This window comes from Brachionichthys hirsutus, unplaced genomic scaffold, assembly GCF_040956055.1.
Source record: "Brachionichthys hirsutus isolate HB-005 unplaced genomic scaffold, CSIRO-AGI_Bhir_v1 contig_819, whole genome shotgun sequence".
Taxonomy (NCBI): domain Eukaryota; kingdom Metazoa; phylum Chordata; class Actinopteri; order Lophiiformes; family Brachionichthyidae; genus Brachionichthys; species Brachionichthys hirsutus.
The window spans coordinates 43,485-64,086 of record NW_027180493.1 but is presented as its reverse complement, the minus strand read 5'-3'; the positions used below and the strand labels follow the sequence as shown (position 1 = coordinate 64,086).

General features: G+C 38.2%; 1 protein-coding gene across 1 annotated transcript in view; it reads right to left on the bottom strand.

Annotated features, from left to right (window-relative positions):
• LOC137915572 (inactive heparanase-2-like) overlaps window positions 1-16,940 on the bottom strand; it is a 41,544-nt gene extending 24,604 nt beyond the window's left edge. Inside the window, exons 1-3 of the mRNA XM_068758772.1 lie at window positions 16,660-16,940; window positions 14,123-14,277; window positions 13,180-13,341 (exon numbers count right to left, since the gene is read on the bottom strand). Of these exons, the coding sequence (XP_068614873.1) occupies window positions 13,180-13,341; window positions 14,123-14,277; window positions 16,660-16,940 (598 nt within the window). The remainder of the gene's footprint in view (window positions 1-13,179; window positions 13,342-14,122; window positions 14,278-16,659) is intronic.
• Window positions 16,941-20,602: the final 3,662 nt, after the last annotated feature.

The window sequence follows — 20,602 nt, the reverse complement described above, 5'->3', positions numbered from 1 at the left end:
AATCTGGGCGTAGTTTTAGATTTGAAAACAGTGTTTCCACACTATGACAGTTTTTAAAATAAATACATGTTAATTCACACCGCTTAGGTAAAAGCCTAAAAAAATTATAATGATTTGTCAAACTGTTACCACACGCTCACACATCTGAATAAGTATTTATTTGTGTTATTGATTTGACTACTTAGATTATATTGAGTATGACAATCTAAATAAACTGAGTAATGAAACAAAAAAGCATTAAGAAAAAAAGTATATCTCAAAATGTCTGTGTAATCAAGTTTGTTGTAGAAAACAAGAATATAATTATATACAGTTAATACTATATGTGTATCGGTCTGTTTAGAGAAAGTGGTTCACATATATGACAAAAAGGTGAATAATTAATTATTCTGCATCAAATAAACCAAAATATTATTTATGAAGGTTACATTAATTATGGTATACAGTATAGCAATTATGTTTTTTTCATCACTTCTAAATAAATATAAAAACCTTATTTTATGATTTTATAACATTTTAAACACAGCATTTTTCTTTGTTATGTTTTAATTCACTTTTTCTTCTCAACTTATATCCAATGTGTAACTTCTAAAATGTACTAAAATAAAAACACGTGTTTTTTAAAGACCTGTGGATGACTTACAACTGAAAGCTACTTCTATCTATATTTATCAAACATTGATTTATGGTTTAAATTATGTTGAAGGTGTGAAAGACGCCGATGTATCGGTGAATGTAAGAGTGGCTCTGTTCCCGTGCCTCTTGTGAACCTTCAGTGGAAGATTTTGAAGGTTGAGAATAGGAGCACTGACATCGAGCCAGGCTATTAGAGTTGTGAGAGGGGGTATCAGACCCCGGGTTTCCTACTCTGCCAGGTGAAGGACCAGGCCAAGTCGAGCCAGCCAAACATCTGCTCCTGCTTAGAGGTGTTGGCTTCTTTCATTCACAGTAGAGCTCCAAAACCTCAGGGAAATGTTCATATGGCCTCTTCTTCTTCAGCGACTGCGAGGAACCTTGTACACTCCCTAAGGGGGTGGAAGTCTGAGGAAAACACCATGGAAAATTCTATTCTTTTCTGTACTTCTCTCTCCTGAGTCCTGACTGAAGCAAATTTCATTACATGCTTATGAACTCATAAAATTCCTTTAATAACACAGTGCTGCGTCTCGCTGGGCTGAGTTTCTTCACATTCGAATAGCCTTAGAGTAAATGGGCTTGGAGGGCAACCAGCTAGAGAAGATGGAGTTCCTCAATTCAGGAGGACCAAACTAGCCCGGTCCATTTCTCTCTTAATTTATTCCATCAATATACTTTTTCCAATCATTTTATTTTTACAACACATAAACAGCAATGGTGAAGACAAATACTTTAAATGTGTTGAATTTCTGAAGTGATAAACACCCATAAAATAATTTATATATTTGCTTTGTCTTCATGTTTCCAATAAAATATCTAAATAAAAAGCGTAACTGGATATTTGAGACAACCAAAACAGAAACAAAGACAGACTTTTGGTGAATGAGAAAGAAAACAATTTAGTCACACATCTAGCATTGGACTTCCATTATACCTCTAATGAGTCATTAAACTTTTCTTAGGTGGCTGATCTTTGCATGTAGCCAAACCGCTAAACAGCCAAGCCTAAACTGGCTACCATGTGTGTCTAACCAAGTTTGTGTTACAAACAAACAAATATCCAGAAATGTGGGGTCTGTCTCAGACTTATTAAAACTTCTGTCTTTATGTCTACATTTTATTTCCCCCGACTGAAAACAAGAGCAAAACAAAAACACTTATGCATAAGTAGTGCAGAGATAATGTCCGTCTCCTGTCTTTCTCTTGAATAACTATCACGCTAATAATGATCATGACATGACAATCATCATACTAAGCTTTTAGCTGCAATGACGCAGTGTGGAAAATGTGCTGCCATAGCAGATATTTGCACTTTCAAATGTGTTATTTGGCAGTTGTTAATTTTGTATATTCATTATGTTGCATGGCAGGATAATAACTGACATGAATACATTTCACAAACAGGTAACTTTTTATAATGAACAATGCATGCTTATCATGGTGCAGATGGATTTTCTGAGCTCTCCAGATGTCATCTTACACATTGAAGAACTAGGAAATGTTCTTCACATATTCCTCTAAGCGCATACATGTTTTCCTTTCATGTGAGGGCCAGAGGTCAGTCACAGCCAGGAGTTATGTCTCTAGACCAGGTTTAAGTCTTAGCGATTCTGCAAGGTGGGACATGTTTTCTCAATTATTGTCTTGTTCTTTGTAAAATTTAAGAGAAGCACGAGAAAGTTTTCAAATCTAATGTAAATGCATCAGAGAATTAATTTTATCTAATGAAAATGAATACACACACAAATGTGTTGATACCATAAATAATGTGAAACATGGTCTCATTTACATCTAAATGTGTAAATGGAAACCAGAAACTGATCCTTTCCAAGTTAGGATGTGTTCAGAATCAGAATCAGAATCAGAAGGTGTTTATTACCCTCGCCGAAGGGGTGGCGAGGGTAATGCAATTGGGTCTGTTTGTCTGTCTGTCTGTCTATCCACGCGCATAACGCAAAAACTAGTAACCCAATCAACTTGAAATTTTTACACAAGCAAGGTTCTGTCTGTGGCTCGGTCCTCCCCGAGAATGCCGTTGATCCGGATCTGGATCCAGATTCTAGATTTTTTTTAAGGATTCTTTAACATTGCGAGATAGGGCACTTGGAGGCGAGGGTCTGCAATCTCTGATTGTTCAGCTTGTTGCCATTGTCAATAAACACCTTCTGATTCCGATTCGGGTTAGGGTTCATAGTAAAAAGTAAAAACATAAAAAGTAAAACAAGGATATTGTCTCGACTTGCTTTTTTGGAAAGAGCTGTGAGATAACATTTCCTGAGTTTTGGCCCTATTAAGAATAAACTGACAGATCTGGTTCATCTTGGTTTGTTTATTAAGATGTGGTTCTTTTTACCTTTTCCTTCCATCCACCTCCCTTTCACTGTTTCTTTTTCAACACGTGTTCCCTCTTTCTCTTGTTTTCCCATTTTGATGGCTGAGAGCTGGGCTGAGAAGCTCCAACACAGCAGGAAACTTTGGAGTGATAAATAGCCCCTGACAAGGTCCGACAGTCCAACCAACCATATGCTCTGAGTGAAGGAAAAAACTTTTTTAAGAGAATTCACAAGTGGCCGGAAAACCTTTTCGAAAGTTCACAGTTATATGCTGTATGCTGACGAACTGAGTTTCAATCCGCTGCTGGATTATGGCCACTGGTTGCCATTCCTTCAATCAAGTAGGGAACTTCGCACAAGCAAAATTATGAAACTAGAAAAGCACTCGGAGAGCGCACACCTTCACCAAGCAGCTCATTCCCCTCGTAATTGGATTTACACCACAAGCATGGGGATCCGGAGCATCTTCATATGTGGAGAACATTTCCTAGTTCTGAAATGTGTAAGATCGAATTAGAAGAGCTCTGAAAATCCATCTGTCCATTTGTTAAAAATCAAACCACTGTCAGAAGAAAACGTAAAAACGATATTCAGCAGCACCAAACCCATTACTAGTCAAGAGAAGTTCTCAACCCATTGTATCTGCTGCACAACCTGAGCATCTTCAAATAATTCAAGCAGCTCATTTTGCTCCTAACTGGATTTACATGGTGATCTGGCTCATCACCAAAAGGTTCTAAAATGTTCTTGGTTCCTTTTATACACCAAGCATTAAAAGTAAAAATGAATCAGAGTTGCTTTTGAACTGATTTTTGAATCCCTAAATTGAGTTTTCAAATGTCAAAATTGAATATTTTTTCCTGACCTCATTCTGGATCAGATCCAGAAGACATTTTGCGTGATAGTGCATATCGGACCCCTTTCTGGCCGTGATTTTTGGTGAGTGAATTTAATTCCAATTTTACAAGACATGTTCAAAATGTGCTGAGCTCCTATGATCCTTAATGAGGATGACACAAGTACAGAGTATTCTCTCACAAGGAAAGGAACTGCTTGAACACACACTGGCATGTGGAAAAACCACAAACATTCGCGTGGCACTAATGAGTGCATTAAATCTCAGACTGTGTTCACAGAAGAAACATTAGCTTAATATTCTTAGATACTAGGGTCAAAGCATCGCTCTAGACTTTGTCTAGCTCTTCAACCCCTTCCTAGCCCCTCCATTCAATGCAAACTTCATCCACAACGAATACACATGGACCAAAACACACACGCATGAACACAGAGACATACAAGAGGTGATCTCATAAAAAGCAGATGACAGCCTTAGACTCAAATTTGGCAGATAAAATGTGTCTCGCTTGTAATGAGAGAGGTATGTTTCCTCTCTGGTTAACAATGTCATCTGGACTCATACACAGCTCGCTCGCACGCACACACACACACGCACACACACACACACACACACACACGAGTTGTCAGCATTTCTAAAAGGGTCCAACCCATTCATACCAACCTGGTTCAGAACACTCATGAGTGCAGTGCCATGGACTGAAATTTGACACAAACCGTATGTGTTCCAGAGTTATTGTGAAAAACATGGAGGCTTGCTTGTCATGCCAAACAATCACAGGAGGGTAACAGCTGCTTTCAGACATTTCCCTTGTGTCATGCTGATAAAACAACATTTGTCTGCAGGTTGCTGGCACCTTCTGCCTGGCATATTTTAAGCACATGGAATTATATGTTACGTTCATCCGTTATTTAAACACTTGGTATCCTTTTGAAGAAAAATAAGACACTTTTAGATCTGTAGGGAAAGGGTGAGGAAATAAGAAGACGAGCAGGAGCTTGTCATTCTGAGTGTACATCATGGGCAATGCCTGCAGACTGACAGGTAAGACTACAAAAACACATTCAACGCATTATGAGAAATACATTTCCAACAAATATTGGGAAGCCATTGTCACATAAAAAATTAAAAAAAATCAATTCAGCCATCCATTGATGCTAGGAAAGGGGTGTCAAGTATGGATGGATGGTCTGTTGCAATGAATGCATAGCTGAGCTGATGAAGGTATAGTCACACACAGCAATGCACATTTTAAAACATGCAAACATTCCAGTGCTGTTTGTTCAGTGTATACTGATATGCTGTCTATTCAGCATATCAGTAGACACTCCTGCTGAATAACAGCACATTGGCTGTCTTGCTACTGAAGTAAACTGATGTGTAGCAAAAGCCACATGTGATAAGACGGCTAATTGATGTGCGTTGAGTTTTAGCTGATGACTTCTCTGTATTTCTTGGAGAAAACTACTTTCAGGCAAGTATTGTCTATTTACACAATTATATATTTGCTAAACATTTATAATTAAATGGGGTTTAATTTAGAAAGATCTCAACAGTCAGACAGATTCCGAGTAACTAAGTACAGATTCATGTACACTTTCATAAATATTAGAATGCATTTTGAGATTATTTGCCCCATTAAAAATCTGATTACACTCATCCTTAATGAGAAACAGTTGCACAACTCTCCAAACAGTCAGTCAGTCATTTTCCCAACTGCTTTTATCCGACTCTCCATTCACATTTGCTAATAGAAGACAAGCATGCAGAGAGACCTCTGCATCAACCCTCCAACAGATTTAGGGCCTGATCTGGATAATCTCCATAATGTAATCACATCTATGATATACTAGGGACCATGTTTGGTGAACATTTCAGGCAAATATGTCGATTATTAATCACATAATCCATCTGACAACCTCACAAACAAGCTAAAACAATCCCTTTTTATATTCTGGACAAAGGAAATAAAGACAGAAACACAATAATGGCCCAATACTCTTTGATGTGTGCATGCAAATGAGTCGGGTGGATCTAATCATACAAGTTTTTGAAAAATGATTCAAGACCTTGTCAAGCCCTTAATTTGAATTTGAAAAAAAAGTGTGTTAAAAAGATGCACATGGTGGCAGAGGGGACAAATGCATCAAATGAAATTGTTGAAAACCACATCAGTAGGACAAAGCGGTTTAGTTGCAGAGATAGTTTTTTTTTTAAATAACACAAAAACAAATTAGCAATCATTCACACAGCTGGATATCAGCAGATGAATGTCCAAATGTATTCTTATTATTAATCTTATTCCATTTTGTGTAACTGATGGTTTTGTTCTGTGTAGCTGCCAACCATGTGTTGCTCTGATCACCAGATTCAGATAGTCTTTACTCTTTAGTGTTTCATGCAAAAACTATAAGTAGGGATTTCAAATATTTATTTTCACAGCACTTCCTGGTCTACTTTAGATCAAACTGAGCATAGTTCAAATCTAATTACATGGATTCCTTTAGGGTAGTATCCATTGCCATAAGCATATACCCTTCTCTTACATGGAGTGTCATGCTTCCAATTTGTTTTGCAGTTGAAAGTTGAAACACAGAGCTGTCACCCTCAGTAGGTTTCTGTTACTGAAGATGTGTAAAAGGTCAAATACATTTGCTTGATTTATTTCTCAATTACAAAAGCAAAGACAAATTTAAAAAGTGTCAAAACAGAAAAACAACATAAGATTTAAATATAAAATTCTGCCGCTGGTGTAATTCAATTGAAAATATGACAAATGACACTATGAAATAGTGAGGATAATAGAAATGGATTCATTGCTAAGCAAGTGTATTGCATCTATTTCTGTTTAGCAAACAAAACTTGTTTATCGACATTAACGGGCGGTACTTAAACCGGACAAGTGTGACACAAGACTAATTTAACTACGGTATAGACATTTAGTTTCACACGTACTCTGTGGATTGTAGTTTTACGTGGATAACACAAACAGTAAGAGTACGTTATCCGCTACAGACGGTTCGGATGAGCACTCAGACCTGTTACAGGCTGGCTATGGAGTTCAGTAACTTTCTTCCTTAAACATTTCAACGCTACCTTTAAAACGTTAAACGTTTTATGAAAAATAACTCTTAAGATAAAAGATATACATTTTACTTCACCTAATGCATTGAGTAGCTCATAGCTTAAAAACATTCAGGATCACTGCACGTATTTGATAAAGCTTCAAAGTGAATCGTATAAAAAACATGGATACACCCGCTTGAAAATATTCATACTTATGACTCAGTTGTGGACAGTAAACACAGCAGGGTGCAAGTTGCAGACTGCAAACAGCTGGACCATTCATAAAGAGTTTTAAAAAAAAAATCCACAAAAACTGATCGTATCCAAAGATTTAATTCTGGAGATCAACAAATCTGCACTGAGGTATTTCTTACATGGGGACACTCTAGCAAATCAGCAGTGAGCTGGAGCGGATACCAAAAACTGAACATGTGTGTACTGAGGGAATTTTCAACAGAGATCAACGGGCTTTTGGGAAACAATTCTACTTCACTCATGCAACATTAAAAATGGATAAAGAGTGGTTTGAGTCATATAGCAGAACTAATAATAAGAAAAGAGCAAGTTTCGCCCTGAACACAAGAAAATATGTTTTGATTTTAAAATGAGTAAAAACAGAAAGCTATAACTATAGAGGCACTCTGACTATAGACATATGTGCCAGTTTGTTTTGAAGAAAACATTTTCAAGGAATTCACAGATGTTCAGTAAATTCCCCCCCTTTTTTTGCCTGCTCCTCGTGTTTTGTCTTTCCAGATTTTCTCCCTTCCTTGTATGTCCCGTTTAATGACTCACTGTTCTCTTCAGTCAAGGACATAGATTACAACTCACTTTTCTCCATTAGATTAAAAGGAAAATAGTTCTGCACATTCAAATTCCAATACAATAACTAGACTGAAGCAACTGTAAAATATGGAAACACTCTTTAGTTGCAAATGTAAGCACACCTGTTGCAGTTCTTGCTAAACAGATGCTCTGCCAAAAAAACATTATCCATCCTAAGGCTAACGGGATGCTATAAGCAGGGCGTCTAAACAATCAAAGTATTACTTTTCAGACTGAAATTCTAATCCGGTTTGATATTTTCAGCCATGTTTAGTAATAATGTTTCCTACATTAGAATGTTTTAAATCCCAAACCTTTATTATGCATTTAATATTTACATCATCCAACAATTTTGAAACGCAGAGAAATCTTTGCATTTTATTTAGGTGCCAGAGACATGAGAAAAAAACGCAACTAAACAAACCACAGAATGTTTTTTTTTACATTTTTATTTGCAGTATTCGTTGTTTTAAAAGAGACATGACAACTCACGTGATCACGCTTTGATCATTGATTGGTTTTTGTCGAGCCCTATAATTGGCTGCTCGTGACTAGTGCTAGTGAAGGCCTAAGACTAGATTAAAGTCCCAGCCACCTGCATTCAAGTCAGAAGCGATGTACATTCATCTACTGTGAGCTTTTGTGGTTAAACATTAATTCATGGAAATTTGCCAACAAAACCTGAGAGGAAATCTAGACCGTGTCACCACTACGTCACCTGAAAGTAAATGGCCTTGCTCGTTGCATCAGCGTGTTTGTTATGAATGGAGGTTTTTTTTTTTTTTCCTCACACTTGCAAACGTTTTATTTCTTCTCAGGTTTCCTTTAAATGGAGCCTTGCACCGCTCCATGAGCTGTGGCCACAGCTCTGCGTCGGTTCAAAGAGAACAGCACGGGTATTAGTGTCTGGTGTACGCTCTGCAATGTTTATTTAAGTCTATCATCTGATTAGGCACTGTAAATATTTCTGTTACTTGATACTCCACACGTGAGATCAGACTAAGAAAGAGAGACAGACTAGAGCCCATCATGTCAGGTCTCATGCCTGACCATGAACCCAACTTTTGACGCAGCTACATTGAAATTATTACATTTATTTCAAGGGAACTAAATATACACATATCCCAAACAATGCTAATAATTATGCTAATGCCAATGCTGATGCTAATAATAATGTCTGATAGAACCATGACACCAATTCCCCTCGATAGTATTCGTGAACGAAAAGCATGGTTTATAACATTTATAACATGCCCAGATCCTGAACCTGGTAAAGTCAATCCCATGTGTGTTTTTGTCTCCGTGAACCTATAGCCTAGGATCCAGACCCGGGCACTCCTGGAATTCCACGCTTTCCACGAGGAGGAAGTCCGTCATCCTTCTAGCGAGGACGCTAAAGAAGATATTTCCCTCCACACTAAGAAGTGAGATGGATCGGAACTGCTCCAGCTTGGTGGAATTCTCCTCTTTAGGAATCCAGACTCCCTCCACTTGTCTCCCCTGATCCGAAGTGGTCGCTCTGTTCCAAATTACTCGCAGCAGCTTCCCAGAGGATTCTGAGGAGGTTGGAGCAGAGCTTGTACTTATTGTAAGGTACTTGGACCTGGAGCAGAGCTCGCTCTGGCTGCTGTTACCACCTCCTGGACTTCCTTCCAGGTGGGTTCTGAGGTGTTGAACTCCACTAGAGGTGATGGTCCGTCCAGGAGGTCTCTCTGTGGTCCTAGCTCTTGCTCCCTGTTTGGATCGTGGAGGGTGTTGTAGTGGACAAAGTCATATGAAAACCTTTTATTTTAGATTCATTTTTGCAAGTTAAAACTGTACAAATGATATGTTTAGTACTGTTATTTGTTCATGTGTAATAGTGTCTGAGTACTAACTATGAATCAGTGGTGTGAAATGCTAAACTGCATGTTTCTACCTTTTTTTCCCCTTTAATTTTGAGGTAATAATAGATTAAATCAAAGATAAAGAAGCATCGCAACTACCAGGACATGCGGTAATTGTGATAGTTGTTGTGTAATAACCACAAATATGGGTAAAAAAAGAAAAATCCTAGTTAGCTTGTTTCTATTAAATTTCATGGTGAAATTAGATTAAGCCAAATGTCAAAAGATGAAAAGATTGCCTGGAAACACTAGCGGCAGATTCCGAGTAATAAACATTAATCAGGTCGACTGTTTCCATTTATTTTCTTATTAGCTTCAACTAAACACACTTGATACTGTGGCACAACTGACTTTGTAGATTCAGTGCAGAATGAACCAGTCTAATGCAGGACTCCCCCTGTGTGACTACTGAAAGGAAGTGAATGTGAGTATTATCTGAAAACAAAGGGACTGTTTGGGACATAAGACATGATGAATATCAGATTCATGATTTCATGATAGCCAGTTTTGACTTAAAAGGAAATTCCACTTCCAATTCCATTAAAGGTATTACTCAGATAGTAGTGTATACACTTGCCAAAACTACCCTTAATACCTTATTATTATCAGATTATCATTACTTCACTTGCTGCTATCTTTAAATGCCTTTCATATTGGGCTCTTGCTATATTAAAGTCTATATTTACCAAAATATAAAAATAAAAAGTTTTTTTTTATAAACCTGTTATCAGAGGGGATATACTGACTCAACTAAATACAAAATTTGATGTATGTGATTTATCCTTTAGCAGGTATCAATGAGGACACAATGATGGAGCTTTTCTGTTTAGTACACTAATTTTGAAAACGCAACTATCACCGAACAGACCAATGTCTTTTGCTCCCATTTATTGAATCGTGTATCCTCATTAGCTCTCTGTAATGTTTCCCATCTGTTGAAAATCAAAGGAAGCACAAACATCAATAGCAAACAAGTTTAGTATTTGCTGTGTCACACGCAGCTGCATTCCTTATAACTGAAAACATGCAACACTTTCTTTCCCATCCATCATCTGGATATTTTCTTCCTGTCACTGCTTGCAAGTATTGAATGGTTGGCTTTAGACACAGGATAGGAATTTGAAAACTGAGTTGTGTTTATCCTTTGAGCCTTAAACACGGATCTTTGAGGTCACAGGTTGAACAGATCGACTGCCTCGTTCTGTGCGGTGTAAAATAAACATAGGACTTTCACACAGAGTTACAATATACGCAGATAAACTTACAGTAAACATGAGAGAGAAGGTGAGGAAGCGGTGTGAAGTCCTGGAGATGGGGTGATGGAGACAGAGGAATAGAAGAGAGACCTGAAGATGGAAGGCTAGACTGCTGCAGCGAGACGTGAGATCATCCTGACTGTGACCTTGTCTGAGCTTTTGGGTTATTTTCTTGACTTTATTCCCTCGCTGGGTGTCGTGCACGTGCATGCAAGTGGTCCCGTTATTGATAGCGCTAACAAGCAAAGGTCAAAGGTCAGACACCAGTGAGTGGAAAAGGATGGAGCAAGATTGTAAAAGGCCCTTTAAACACCATCTGCATTCAAACACACACATGCACAGTGAACCTTGAACCCGGGCTGATTGTTACCATGTTTAAACACATCCATCCCGGACTGCTGCGACTCTCCACTAAAGTCATGAGAGATCTTTGCAGAATCGAGTTTACACAGCATGCTTGAAGTTCAGCAGAGTGTAATGATGAGAGCATAATGTCAACATGTTCACACTTTCTGGAATTCTATAATCGTCATGAGAGCTTAAGAGCTTAATTCCTTGCATGTTAACTTGCATCCACAGGCAACAACAGTAGAAGACATCATTAAATTATTATTAGTAAATTATTTTAAGGTCAACAAAATATGTTCTACTAGGTTTCATTCTCCTTCCACAGCAATTAAAAGTATAACAACGATGGCAACGGCACAAAATCGACACCTCTCTCCGTCTCTCAACTCTATTTCTACTCCTTAATGAGAACCATCACATAACGGCTCAGATTAATAATTAAAAAAAAAAGGCATATGCTCTGAATCATTCTTTAAAATTGTAAAACAAATCTGAGTTTTACTGCATCATTTTTAAACTATATTTCATCATTCCCCCCAAACTATAAAACCTACAGGTGTGATGCAGAAGCTACAATTGAATGGCCACATATTATAATTTTCTGTACTTATGTGACCATTATCTCATAAAGCAAAACACTATTTCTCTATCCAGCTATGCTTCTACGTGTATAAATCTAATCTCCACAGGAAATGGTTCACGAAAAATAAATGTATGTAAAAACATCTGGGGAAAAAACTCAAAATGTATTCACAGATGTACAATTAATGATTGGGTTCTACAATTATACTTTATAAATTATGATCTAAACGTGTGAACAGATCCATCACAAACACACACAGGTCAAAATTATTTTTGAAAATGCATAGTTGATAAGCGTTATTTTTATCAGCCTCTATTACCCGTATGCCAAAACACAGACGGCCGTTCTGTCCCAGGGACGGAGACCTTCCAAAAACATGGAAAATAAAATGCATTCACAAACACATTTGTGAATAACTAAATATTTTTTACAAACATATGTTCAGATAGCCCTGCAGTGAACTGACGGGTTGTGCAGGGTCTCGCCCCGCCTCTCGCCCCTGCTGGGACAGACTCCAGCACGACCCGCGACCCAGTTACGGATAAAGTACTTAAAGAAAATGGATGTATGGATGGTCAGATATTTGATCGCTCAGTGGATCTACAGCCGTTGTGTACATCAGTGTATCTGAACTTTAAACTACGGTACTTTTACTCCCGCATGGCACAAATGTTTCATATTATTTTTGATTTGTTTTAAGGCCAGTTACCAAGTCCACAATGATTTTTTTTTTCCTAAGGGCTTATTGTTTGGAAAGACTCACTTTCTGGGTGGTTCTCTATTTTAAAATAAACACCCTGCCCACCCAAAATGCTGCCCACCCACCATCTTGTAGAAGCGGAACAGAATAGGAAGTATGTGTGTCTCTGTAGAAACGTTCAACAGAGCAGTAAACATGTGGAATAGCATTTTTGTTGTCATTTTTGTTTTAATGCTGATGAGTTATATTTCATCTTCTGTACTGTTATATAACTTCTTTTATTCTTTTAGATTCTAAGTTTAGTCTTCTTGCATCAAAGTATTTTATATATTACCTTAAAAAGCCACATTAATTTTAATTTGGACTTCACAGCTGTTTAAAACCACACAAGGAAGGCGACCTGATCCTCCCTGACGAGGATTCCGTGATTTACAGACAACTCCCAAAACTGTAGCAGGAGAGACAAATCCCTAATTTACTCTCTTCTCATGAAGTTCCTCATTTCAAGTCATTCACAGAAAACAAATGCTTTGAACCTTGTTTATGCGTATAGGTGAGCTCGCACATATACATGTGTGTGTGAGACAGGTCCTACGGGTTCAGACTACGCTACGTGAGTAGGAACAATATGTTTCTTACGCTATAAACACTCGCCAAAGGAGAGCTGTTTTTGTGCGTGTGATCTCCTACCTGTTATTGTAATGTTGCTGTAGATGTTGGACAGCTGCTCTTTCAGCAGGACGAGCTGCGTAGCGGCCGCCTTCTCCCGCTGCAGCTCGAGCATGATGTCAGGATGGCTGGCCAGTTTGCATCCCTTCTGTTTGTCCAGCGCAATGTCACTGCGTACGATATCTGCAAACCGGCAAAGACGGATGAAATGAATGCTGCCTCTTGTGGACTTAAAATCAAACTTGGATTACTATTATTATTTATTAGAACCTGTTAGTTTGCTTTGTTTTAAAATGTGATTTGAAAGTAAAGCACAAATGCATGTATAAAAAAAAACAAGTGAATACTAATTGCAACAGATATATTTTGTTCATGTATGTTATTGAAAACTAACACAACATATATCCAAACAAATAAAACGGCAAACATAGTTAAAGTAAATAATAGTTAAAGAAAATGCTTTGAGGCTGAGGGGCAGCAAAAACAGAGTCATTGTGGGTTCCTTATCAATGCAGGCTCAGCAGGTTGTTGTGAGCGCCTCATTCCAACCATTTTCACCTTCCCAGGATGCTTTGCAGTTTATAGTTCAATGAACCGTACTTTCCAGTAAATATTCACATTCCTTTCAAGCGCTGTAGTATTTTTCCCCGCTTCTCCCTGCTAGCAAATGACATTGTCACTGTACAGCATAGCCAGCAGAATCCTGTTAAGATTTCACTTTAAATTCACATCAAACTTTTACAGTATAAGACCGAAGACAGATTTAGCTCAGAAACTGCCAACTTGCTGCAGCCTAGCCGTGTAGAAAAAAAAAATAAACAACGTAGCTTATGTGGGTAAAAAAACATAAATAAATAAAAAATGTAAACAACAAAAACACTTTGTTCTTCTCACAAATAGGAAAGACAGACAAAAAAAAGTCGCATTTATGCAAGCAGAGGTAGAAATAGTCAGGTCAAATCACCGTCTTCGTAGTTTTTCAGATAGTAGTCTGGCCCGGGGCCTCTGAACTTAGCCAGGTTCTTCTGGTTGTTGAACTGCAGGAAGTCGGTCCGCTTCCCGCCAAAACGCAGAAAGGCAGGCGACAGGCCGCGCGCCAGGGTCACGAGCCGCCTGGAGCTGAGGGCACACCGGAAATAATAAGGTTCACAACTCTGCACTGGAAAAACGCACTGATTCAGGTTTAGGCCTCGGTTCAAACTTGTTAGTTTGATAAAGAATAAAATAACAAATACATAAATTCACACTGTGAAAGCAGCAGCAGGTAAAACAGAGGCTTATAAAGGGTCATATGTGAATTGTTAACACTAATTTAAATTTGAAGGCTATTTGTCATTATTTAGTGAAGTCACTATTTGGTGGAATACCAAAAAAAAAAAAACATGCACCTTGCTTTATCTTACTTACTTTTACAACTTGTAGTGGATCTCTGATATATTTATATAAAGAGAATATGATGCTATAAAACACTTCAGAAACTTTTGACCTTCACTATAAGATGGGGCAGCTGGTAGAATTCAGTGGAACAGTCACTAGCTGCTTCTGTGAAGCACCTCTCAGCTTATTTGAACAATTTGCTTTTCACATTTATACTACTTTGGCACACTCCATGGATTTGCCAAAAAATTCTGTTTTGGCCTCTGTCCTGTTCCCCTTTAACATAGACTCTTTTTTTTTTTTTTTTTACCCCTTTTATTCTTCCCTCTCTGCATGATCAATCTTTCCTCCACGTTTTCAATCAATTTACAATGTTTATTAAAGATATTAATATTCGCTTTTAACAGAAAAAATCTTCCCCGAACTCACTGCATCATGTATTTTCACAGAGACTAAAATGCCTATAATGTCTGTAAAAATGTATGGGGGGGGGGGGCGCACATGAGCAAAATAGCTCATGATTTATGGCACCTGGGGCCAAGATGTCAGTTTCACCTCTGAAAAGTCTAATTTTAACTGATAATTGAGACTCTTACACAAAACCAAACATCCATTTCCTGGTCGATCGTCTTGTCTACAGTAGTTTTTCCGCATTGCGGGTCACGGGAGTTGCTGCCGATCCCAGCATGCAGGAGGGGAACACTTTATAATAACTGAACTTTGGAAATATTCTGACTTTAAATCAAACTATACCGGACAGCGCTTTCTGGTGTTAAACCATAACAGTATCATCTGCAGTGGTCTTATTAAAAAAAAAAAAAAACATTTTCAGGTGTCTGACCCCCTTAAAGTGTCCTTAACTGTAGTGCATGATAAATTATTTTATGAATGATCATTATTATAAACCATAATGTCTTATTAAAAGAGTTTCTTACTCTATAGTTTAGATTAGAGTAGTATAGTTAAACTATGATGCATAAAAACTATGAATAAAGCTTTCTAAGGCATTTAAAATATTTAATTTCAAGTCCAAGTAAAATTGATGTTCATGCAAACGAATGTTAATAAATGATAAAAGTTAATTTACTTTAATCCGCTTGTTTATTTCAGCCTATACGTGGCACTTAATTTAAAATGTCGCAACAAAGTGGCGGTCGGTAGCCAACAGTAGGCTTCTGCTTACGTTACTTTATAAAGTAACGCAGTTTATAGATTGCTCAGGCGTTAATGGAGTTGTACTTGATGAGAGATAAATACTTGCAATATTTCATGCAATTGGGGAAAACATCGCGCATGAACGGCCAACCGAGAACAAACACTGATTGTGTGAAAGAGAAAAAATGTGATGGGGAACGGTAATTGAATAACCGGCTCTCCCGCATTTAAGGTAAAATAATAAAAACGGGTTGTACAGTTTTATTATTATGAGAGTATAACTGGGGAAAGACGCACTTAAAGAAAATCATAAATGGTCATAAAATGGTTGTTGGAAATATTTTCCATTATGAAACTTGTATGTGATGATGTAGTGTGTTCAGCTGCACAATATGCATCACCTTAATCAAAGGTTATTCTTTTAAATCATGATTGTGTTTGTCTGCCTATAGATAGTGAATAAAAAAGTTTTGGAATTCCGTAATTCAATAAGCATTACTGACGGTAAAATCAAGCGCCTGTGACGCAGCGTATTATCACAGTGTGTCGAAAGGTTTTAGAAAATAAATGAATTCTGTTAAGTAATGAGTGGCATTAAATCCAAATGAAATTCATTTTTAGGGGAACATTTTGAAAACTAGATTTAATAACCATTGAAATGTACGTTTTGTAAATTTATAAATATATAAATGTACAATCTACAAATATATGGATGTATATATAACGCCATGCCCACAATGGTTTGAACCAACGGTCCAGTCTCAATGAATGTCAAATGTTACTGAATAATCTGATTATTCTTGATTAAAACTTGTCCTTTTTTGTGTGCAGCATTGTGTGTGTTGCGGGGTGTTGTCACTCTGTGCCCTGAGTGGACACGTAACGCGCTGCTACACTATTCAGACAACATGGCTGCGTGCGTAAAGACAGAAGAACATTAAACATGCTGGAGCAATAACGGGCAAGTACCTCAGAAAGTCGAGCCAACCGTCTTTGATTATCGACGGATCCAGCTGCAGTGAAAGGAAGTTGTCGTTGAGGACTCTTGTTGCACTGCGTGCGTTGACATCCAAGAGAATGAGCGTCCTCTCCATGAAGCCCGGACGCGTCCCACCGGTTGCATATTTTTGGTGTGCAGTGGAGGAAGAAGGCGAGGAGGAGGTAGAGAGCACCGACTGCACCACCAGAGAAGCCAAATATGTCAGGCGCAGAAAGGACCGTGGGTAAACGCAAGGTGAGGATTGGGGCATCTTCTTTGCTTTTGAAGAACAGAATGGTCACCGCGCGCGTAATGAAGCTGAAGACTGAGAAAAGGGAAAAAACAATCAATAAACTGTTCGAAGTTCGATGGTCGTTCTTTACTTCAGCCTCATCGATCGGGATCTGTCTTCTTGTCCACTTTTCTCGCCCCCTCCTCTGCCCCCCGCCCTTCTGTGCATTTTCGGAGCTGGTCACAAGAGCGCATGCACGCCCGAACCAACCTTCCCGGTTGTGAGATAATATCTGGAGGAGGAGGAGGAGATGAGGCAGCAACGCCCCTCCAAGGTTCTCCGAGGTAGGAGTGCAAACTCGGAATCACAGTTGTTATGTGGACTCATTTGGCCAAAAGTGGTTCATAATTAAGAGACGAAGACGAACGTTACATGCAGCATAATTGTCTGTCGGATTAACAATGATGATGAAAAGTCTAACAAAATGAGCAAGTTCCGATGCTGCCTCAAATTTTGTGAGAATGAGAATTTCATATCTGGAATTATTCCTTCCAATAATTTGTTTTAATGTAAAAACAATGCATGCAACACTCTCATTTGCGCTCAGCGAAGTTTTCTGCAGTATACTCTTCACTTCAGTCAATCCCGCAGATTTAAACTGTAAGCCCTGTAGAATAACCCCCCCCATCCCTCAGTGATGAACTAAAGTGGAATTAAATCTGCATCCTTTATCCAGACCCGCAACAAAATATAAGGAGTCTATTCCATTCCTCCCACCCGCAGTGTCAAAGAAATGTGTTCAGTAGTTTTGACATAATCGTGTTAACACACATGTGTGTGATGCATTTAAATGCTACAAGCAAAAGTGTGACCATGCAGTATAATGGAGATGAGGTTACACGCAAGCCTTTCAAATTTACCGGCACAGTCATTCTGATGGCACAAACCCAAATGCGCTCAGCTTTAATCCTCCTCGCTCGACCAATTGGTGAATTTAACGTTTCAACAGGAAATTATTTTCTGCCCGACAGTGGAAGAATCAAGAACCTGCACATGCAGTTCAAGAGAACAAACGATGGCCTTCAGCTAAACAAGAAAGTACGAGCTTGTCAACAGGTTATTTCCCGTTTGTAGAGGCTTCACTTTGTTTTGCCAAACCACTGATCTATTACACATTTAGATAGGACAACAGTCTGGGCCCCTTTTTCAAAAACATGCAAAGGCAATTTGGGATTTAAGTTCCTATAAGCATGGGACTCACCTAAACTCTTTGTGACTTTTCTCTCCAGATGTTCTTGGTGGAATGCTGAGCAAAGTGTGCAGGGTTTCTCTAGAACGCAGTTTCATCAGGCGGCCAGTGTAGCGAGAAGTTACTGTTTAAGGTCACTGCTGTCTCACAGATGAGCAAAGAACGACACGAGAATAAAATGTTCCAAAGTAAGTTTAATCTTTTCCTTCCGACCTAATACGCACGAGCACGTGAAACCGCAAAATTACCCGAGGTGTTAACGTTTGAGGTTTTACGCACGAAAGTTCCCATTAAAGGCATTAAAAGAACCCACATGCTGCAAGTTCAGAACGACGCATCTGCAAAGACGATCCTAATTAATTCTTGAACTGACCCTGAAAAGTCAGTTTGTGTTTACGCATGAGCGCCTGATGCGTTTTTTTGGGGTCACATGCAGAGATGAAACCGACGTTGCCAACCGCAGATCTTATTTCAGAGGTCCAACCCAGATTCTAATGCTTCATGTTGTCATCGTGGCTGAGACGGAACTCCTAGTTAACATGTGGCTTCAATAGAGCCACAGTATTTATGTCCAATGGAAAAGTCTGCTTAACGTGTATTTACTTATAGTCGAGGAGCTTTTCTTCTTCTTTAATTAGCCTTTAAATATCAAACCGTGCTTTGAGACATCTGCTGTGCTATTTATAGTATTGGGGATGTTTTTGTAAGAGAAATGAAACGAAACTTTATCCTATATTCGGAAACATCAATATAATTGAATAATATTCGGACATTCCTGTTTGTTGGGATGATTTCTATATTATACAACATTCCTTGTATTCCAACATTTAGAGTTTTAGTGGAGGAAATATTGAATTAAAAAAACGTTTTCATGTTATTTGAAGCTCTAATCTGAATTAAAAAATCAACATTAGAACAGATCCTCACATTTGGTTAACAATCAGAATATTTATATTGAATTGCATGAAATATAATATCTCTGGTTTTAAACCCCATAACTTTCTTTTTAGATTTAAACCGAAAATATTTAATTCAAACGAAAACAATTATACGAACGAAAATCTGTATGAAACACGTTTAGTTGAAAAATTATTCAGTTATCAACACCGATAAACGGAACACGATTGCGTTCAGGATAAACGGGATAAGCTTTCAGCATTAAAGGACACATCTTCACTGTTGATCCCGTTTTTGTTCTACTTTTTTGTCTGGATTATTTAACAGTTTTTTCAGGAAAATATTATTGCCATGAGTTTACCAAATAAAAAGAAAGCACTGTGTTTATTTCTAAGTTCATTTTGTAAATGTATTCAGATATTTGTTGGACGTCCATTCGGCTGCACGAATGCTGTTCAGCAGTTAAAGAAGATGCTGCATAAATGCTTCATGTGAGCTGCGAGTGAATTATAGCAGAACATTTTAGTGTTAAAGGAATATATAGCAACTAATATTTAAAATAAAAAAATCCAATACTACAAACACACAAGAGGATTTACAACGTTTGACCGTCTACACGTGTTAAAATCGGATACATTCATAAACACAAATGAACAGCTAAATCCTTGCCTGTTCTCTGAAATCAGATCGCTCTGTTATTGTGTTCAGTCTTTGTTTCCTACCTTGTAACTGGTCATCCAGTCAATCCATGTCTAAAAAGCACAAGTCAAAAGCAGCGAATTGTGCGGTAATATTAACCCAAACAGCCATAATGATAAGAGTCCTCACCGGACTGCACGCATGGTCGTAATAGTGATTTACAGAATTGGAATGTCATCTTATCAACAGTGCATTATTGTTTTTATAAATTAACATTTCTATATGGTTGTCCAATTTAGACTTTAGACTAGATTCCGAGATATAAAAGATTACAAGTTGTATATATTTATAAAGCTGCAGGAATATTTTTCTTCTTAAACAGGTAAAGAGATTACAGCAACCAGTAAAGCCTGTTGATCCCCGGCGGTGACCAAGAAATAAATGCACGCATGAACACGCGTCGTGGATGAAGTCTGAGTCACTGAGACTTCAGTCCACTCAGCGACACTGAAACCAGTGACAGTACTGCCATCTAGTGGAGAACCGATACAGCAGAAAACGCAGAGAGGTCAAATATTGAAATGTTTTTCCACCCAAATATTGTTCGTTTCCTTGAACCTTGACAATAAATGATCTACAACACGATGCGTGTGGTCAGACTCTAAATAATCTCCGTTGCGCTTCCTGTCTAATATTTAGTCTATTAATGATTTTCTATAGATGTCGGTGGGGTCTGTGTGTATTTTGCGCCCCGTGTCACATTAATCATTCATGATTGGGCATTCCCCCGCATTCTATTTTTAGAATGTTGCAGAAAGCAAATAAGACAGGCCTACGTCATTGTTGTCATGAGTACTTAAGGTTTCTGCTCTCTCTCTCTCTCTCTCTCTCTCCCCATCTTCTTCCTCATGGATAT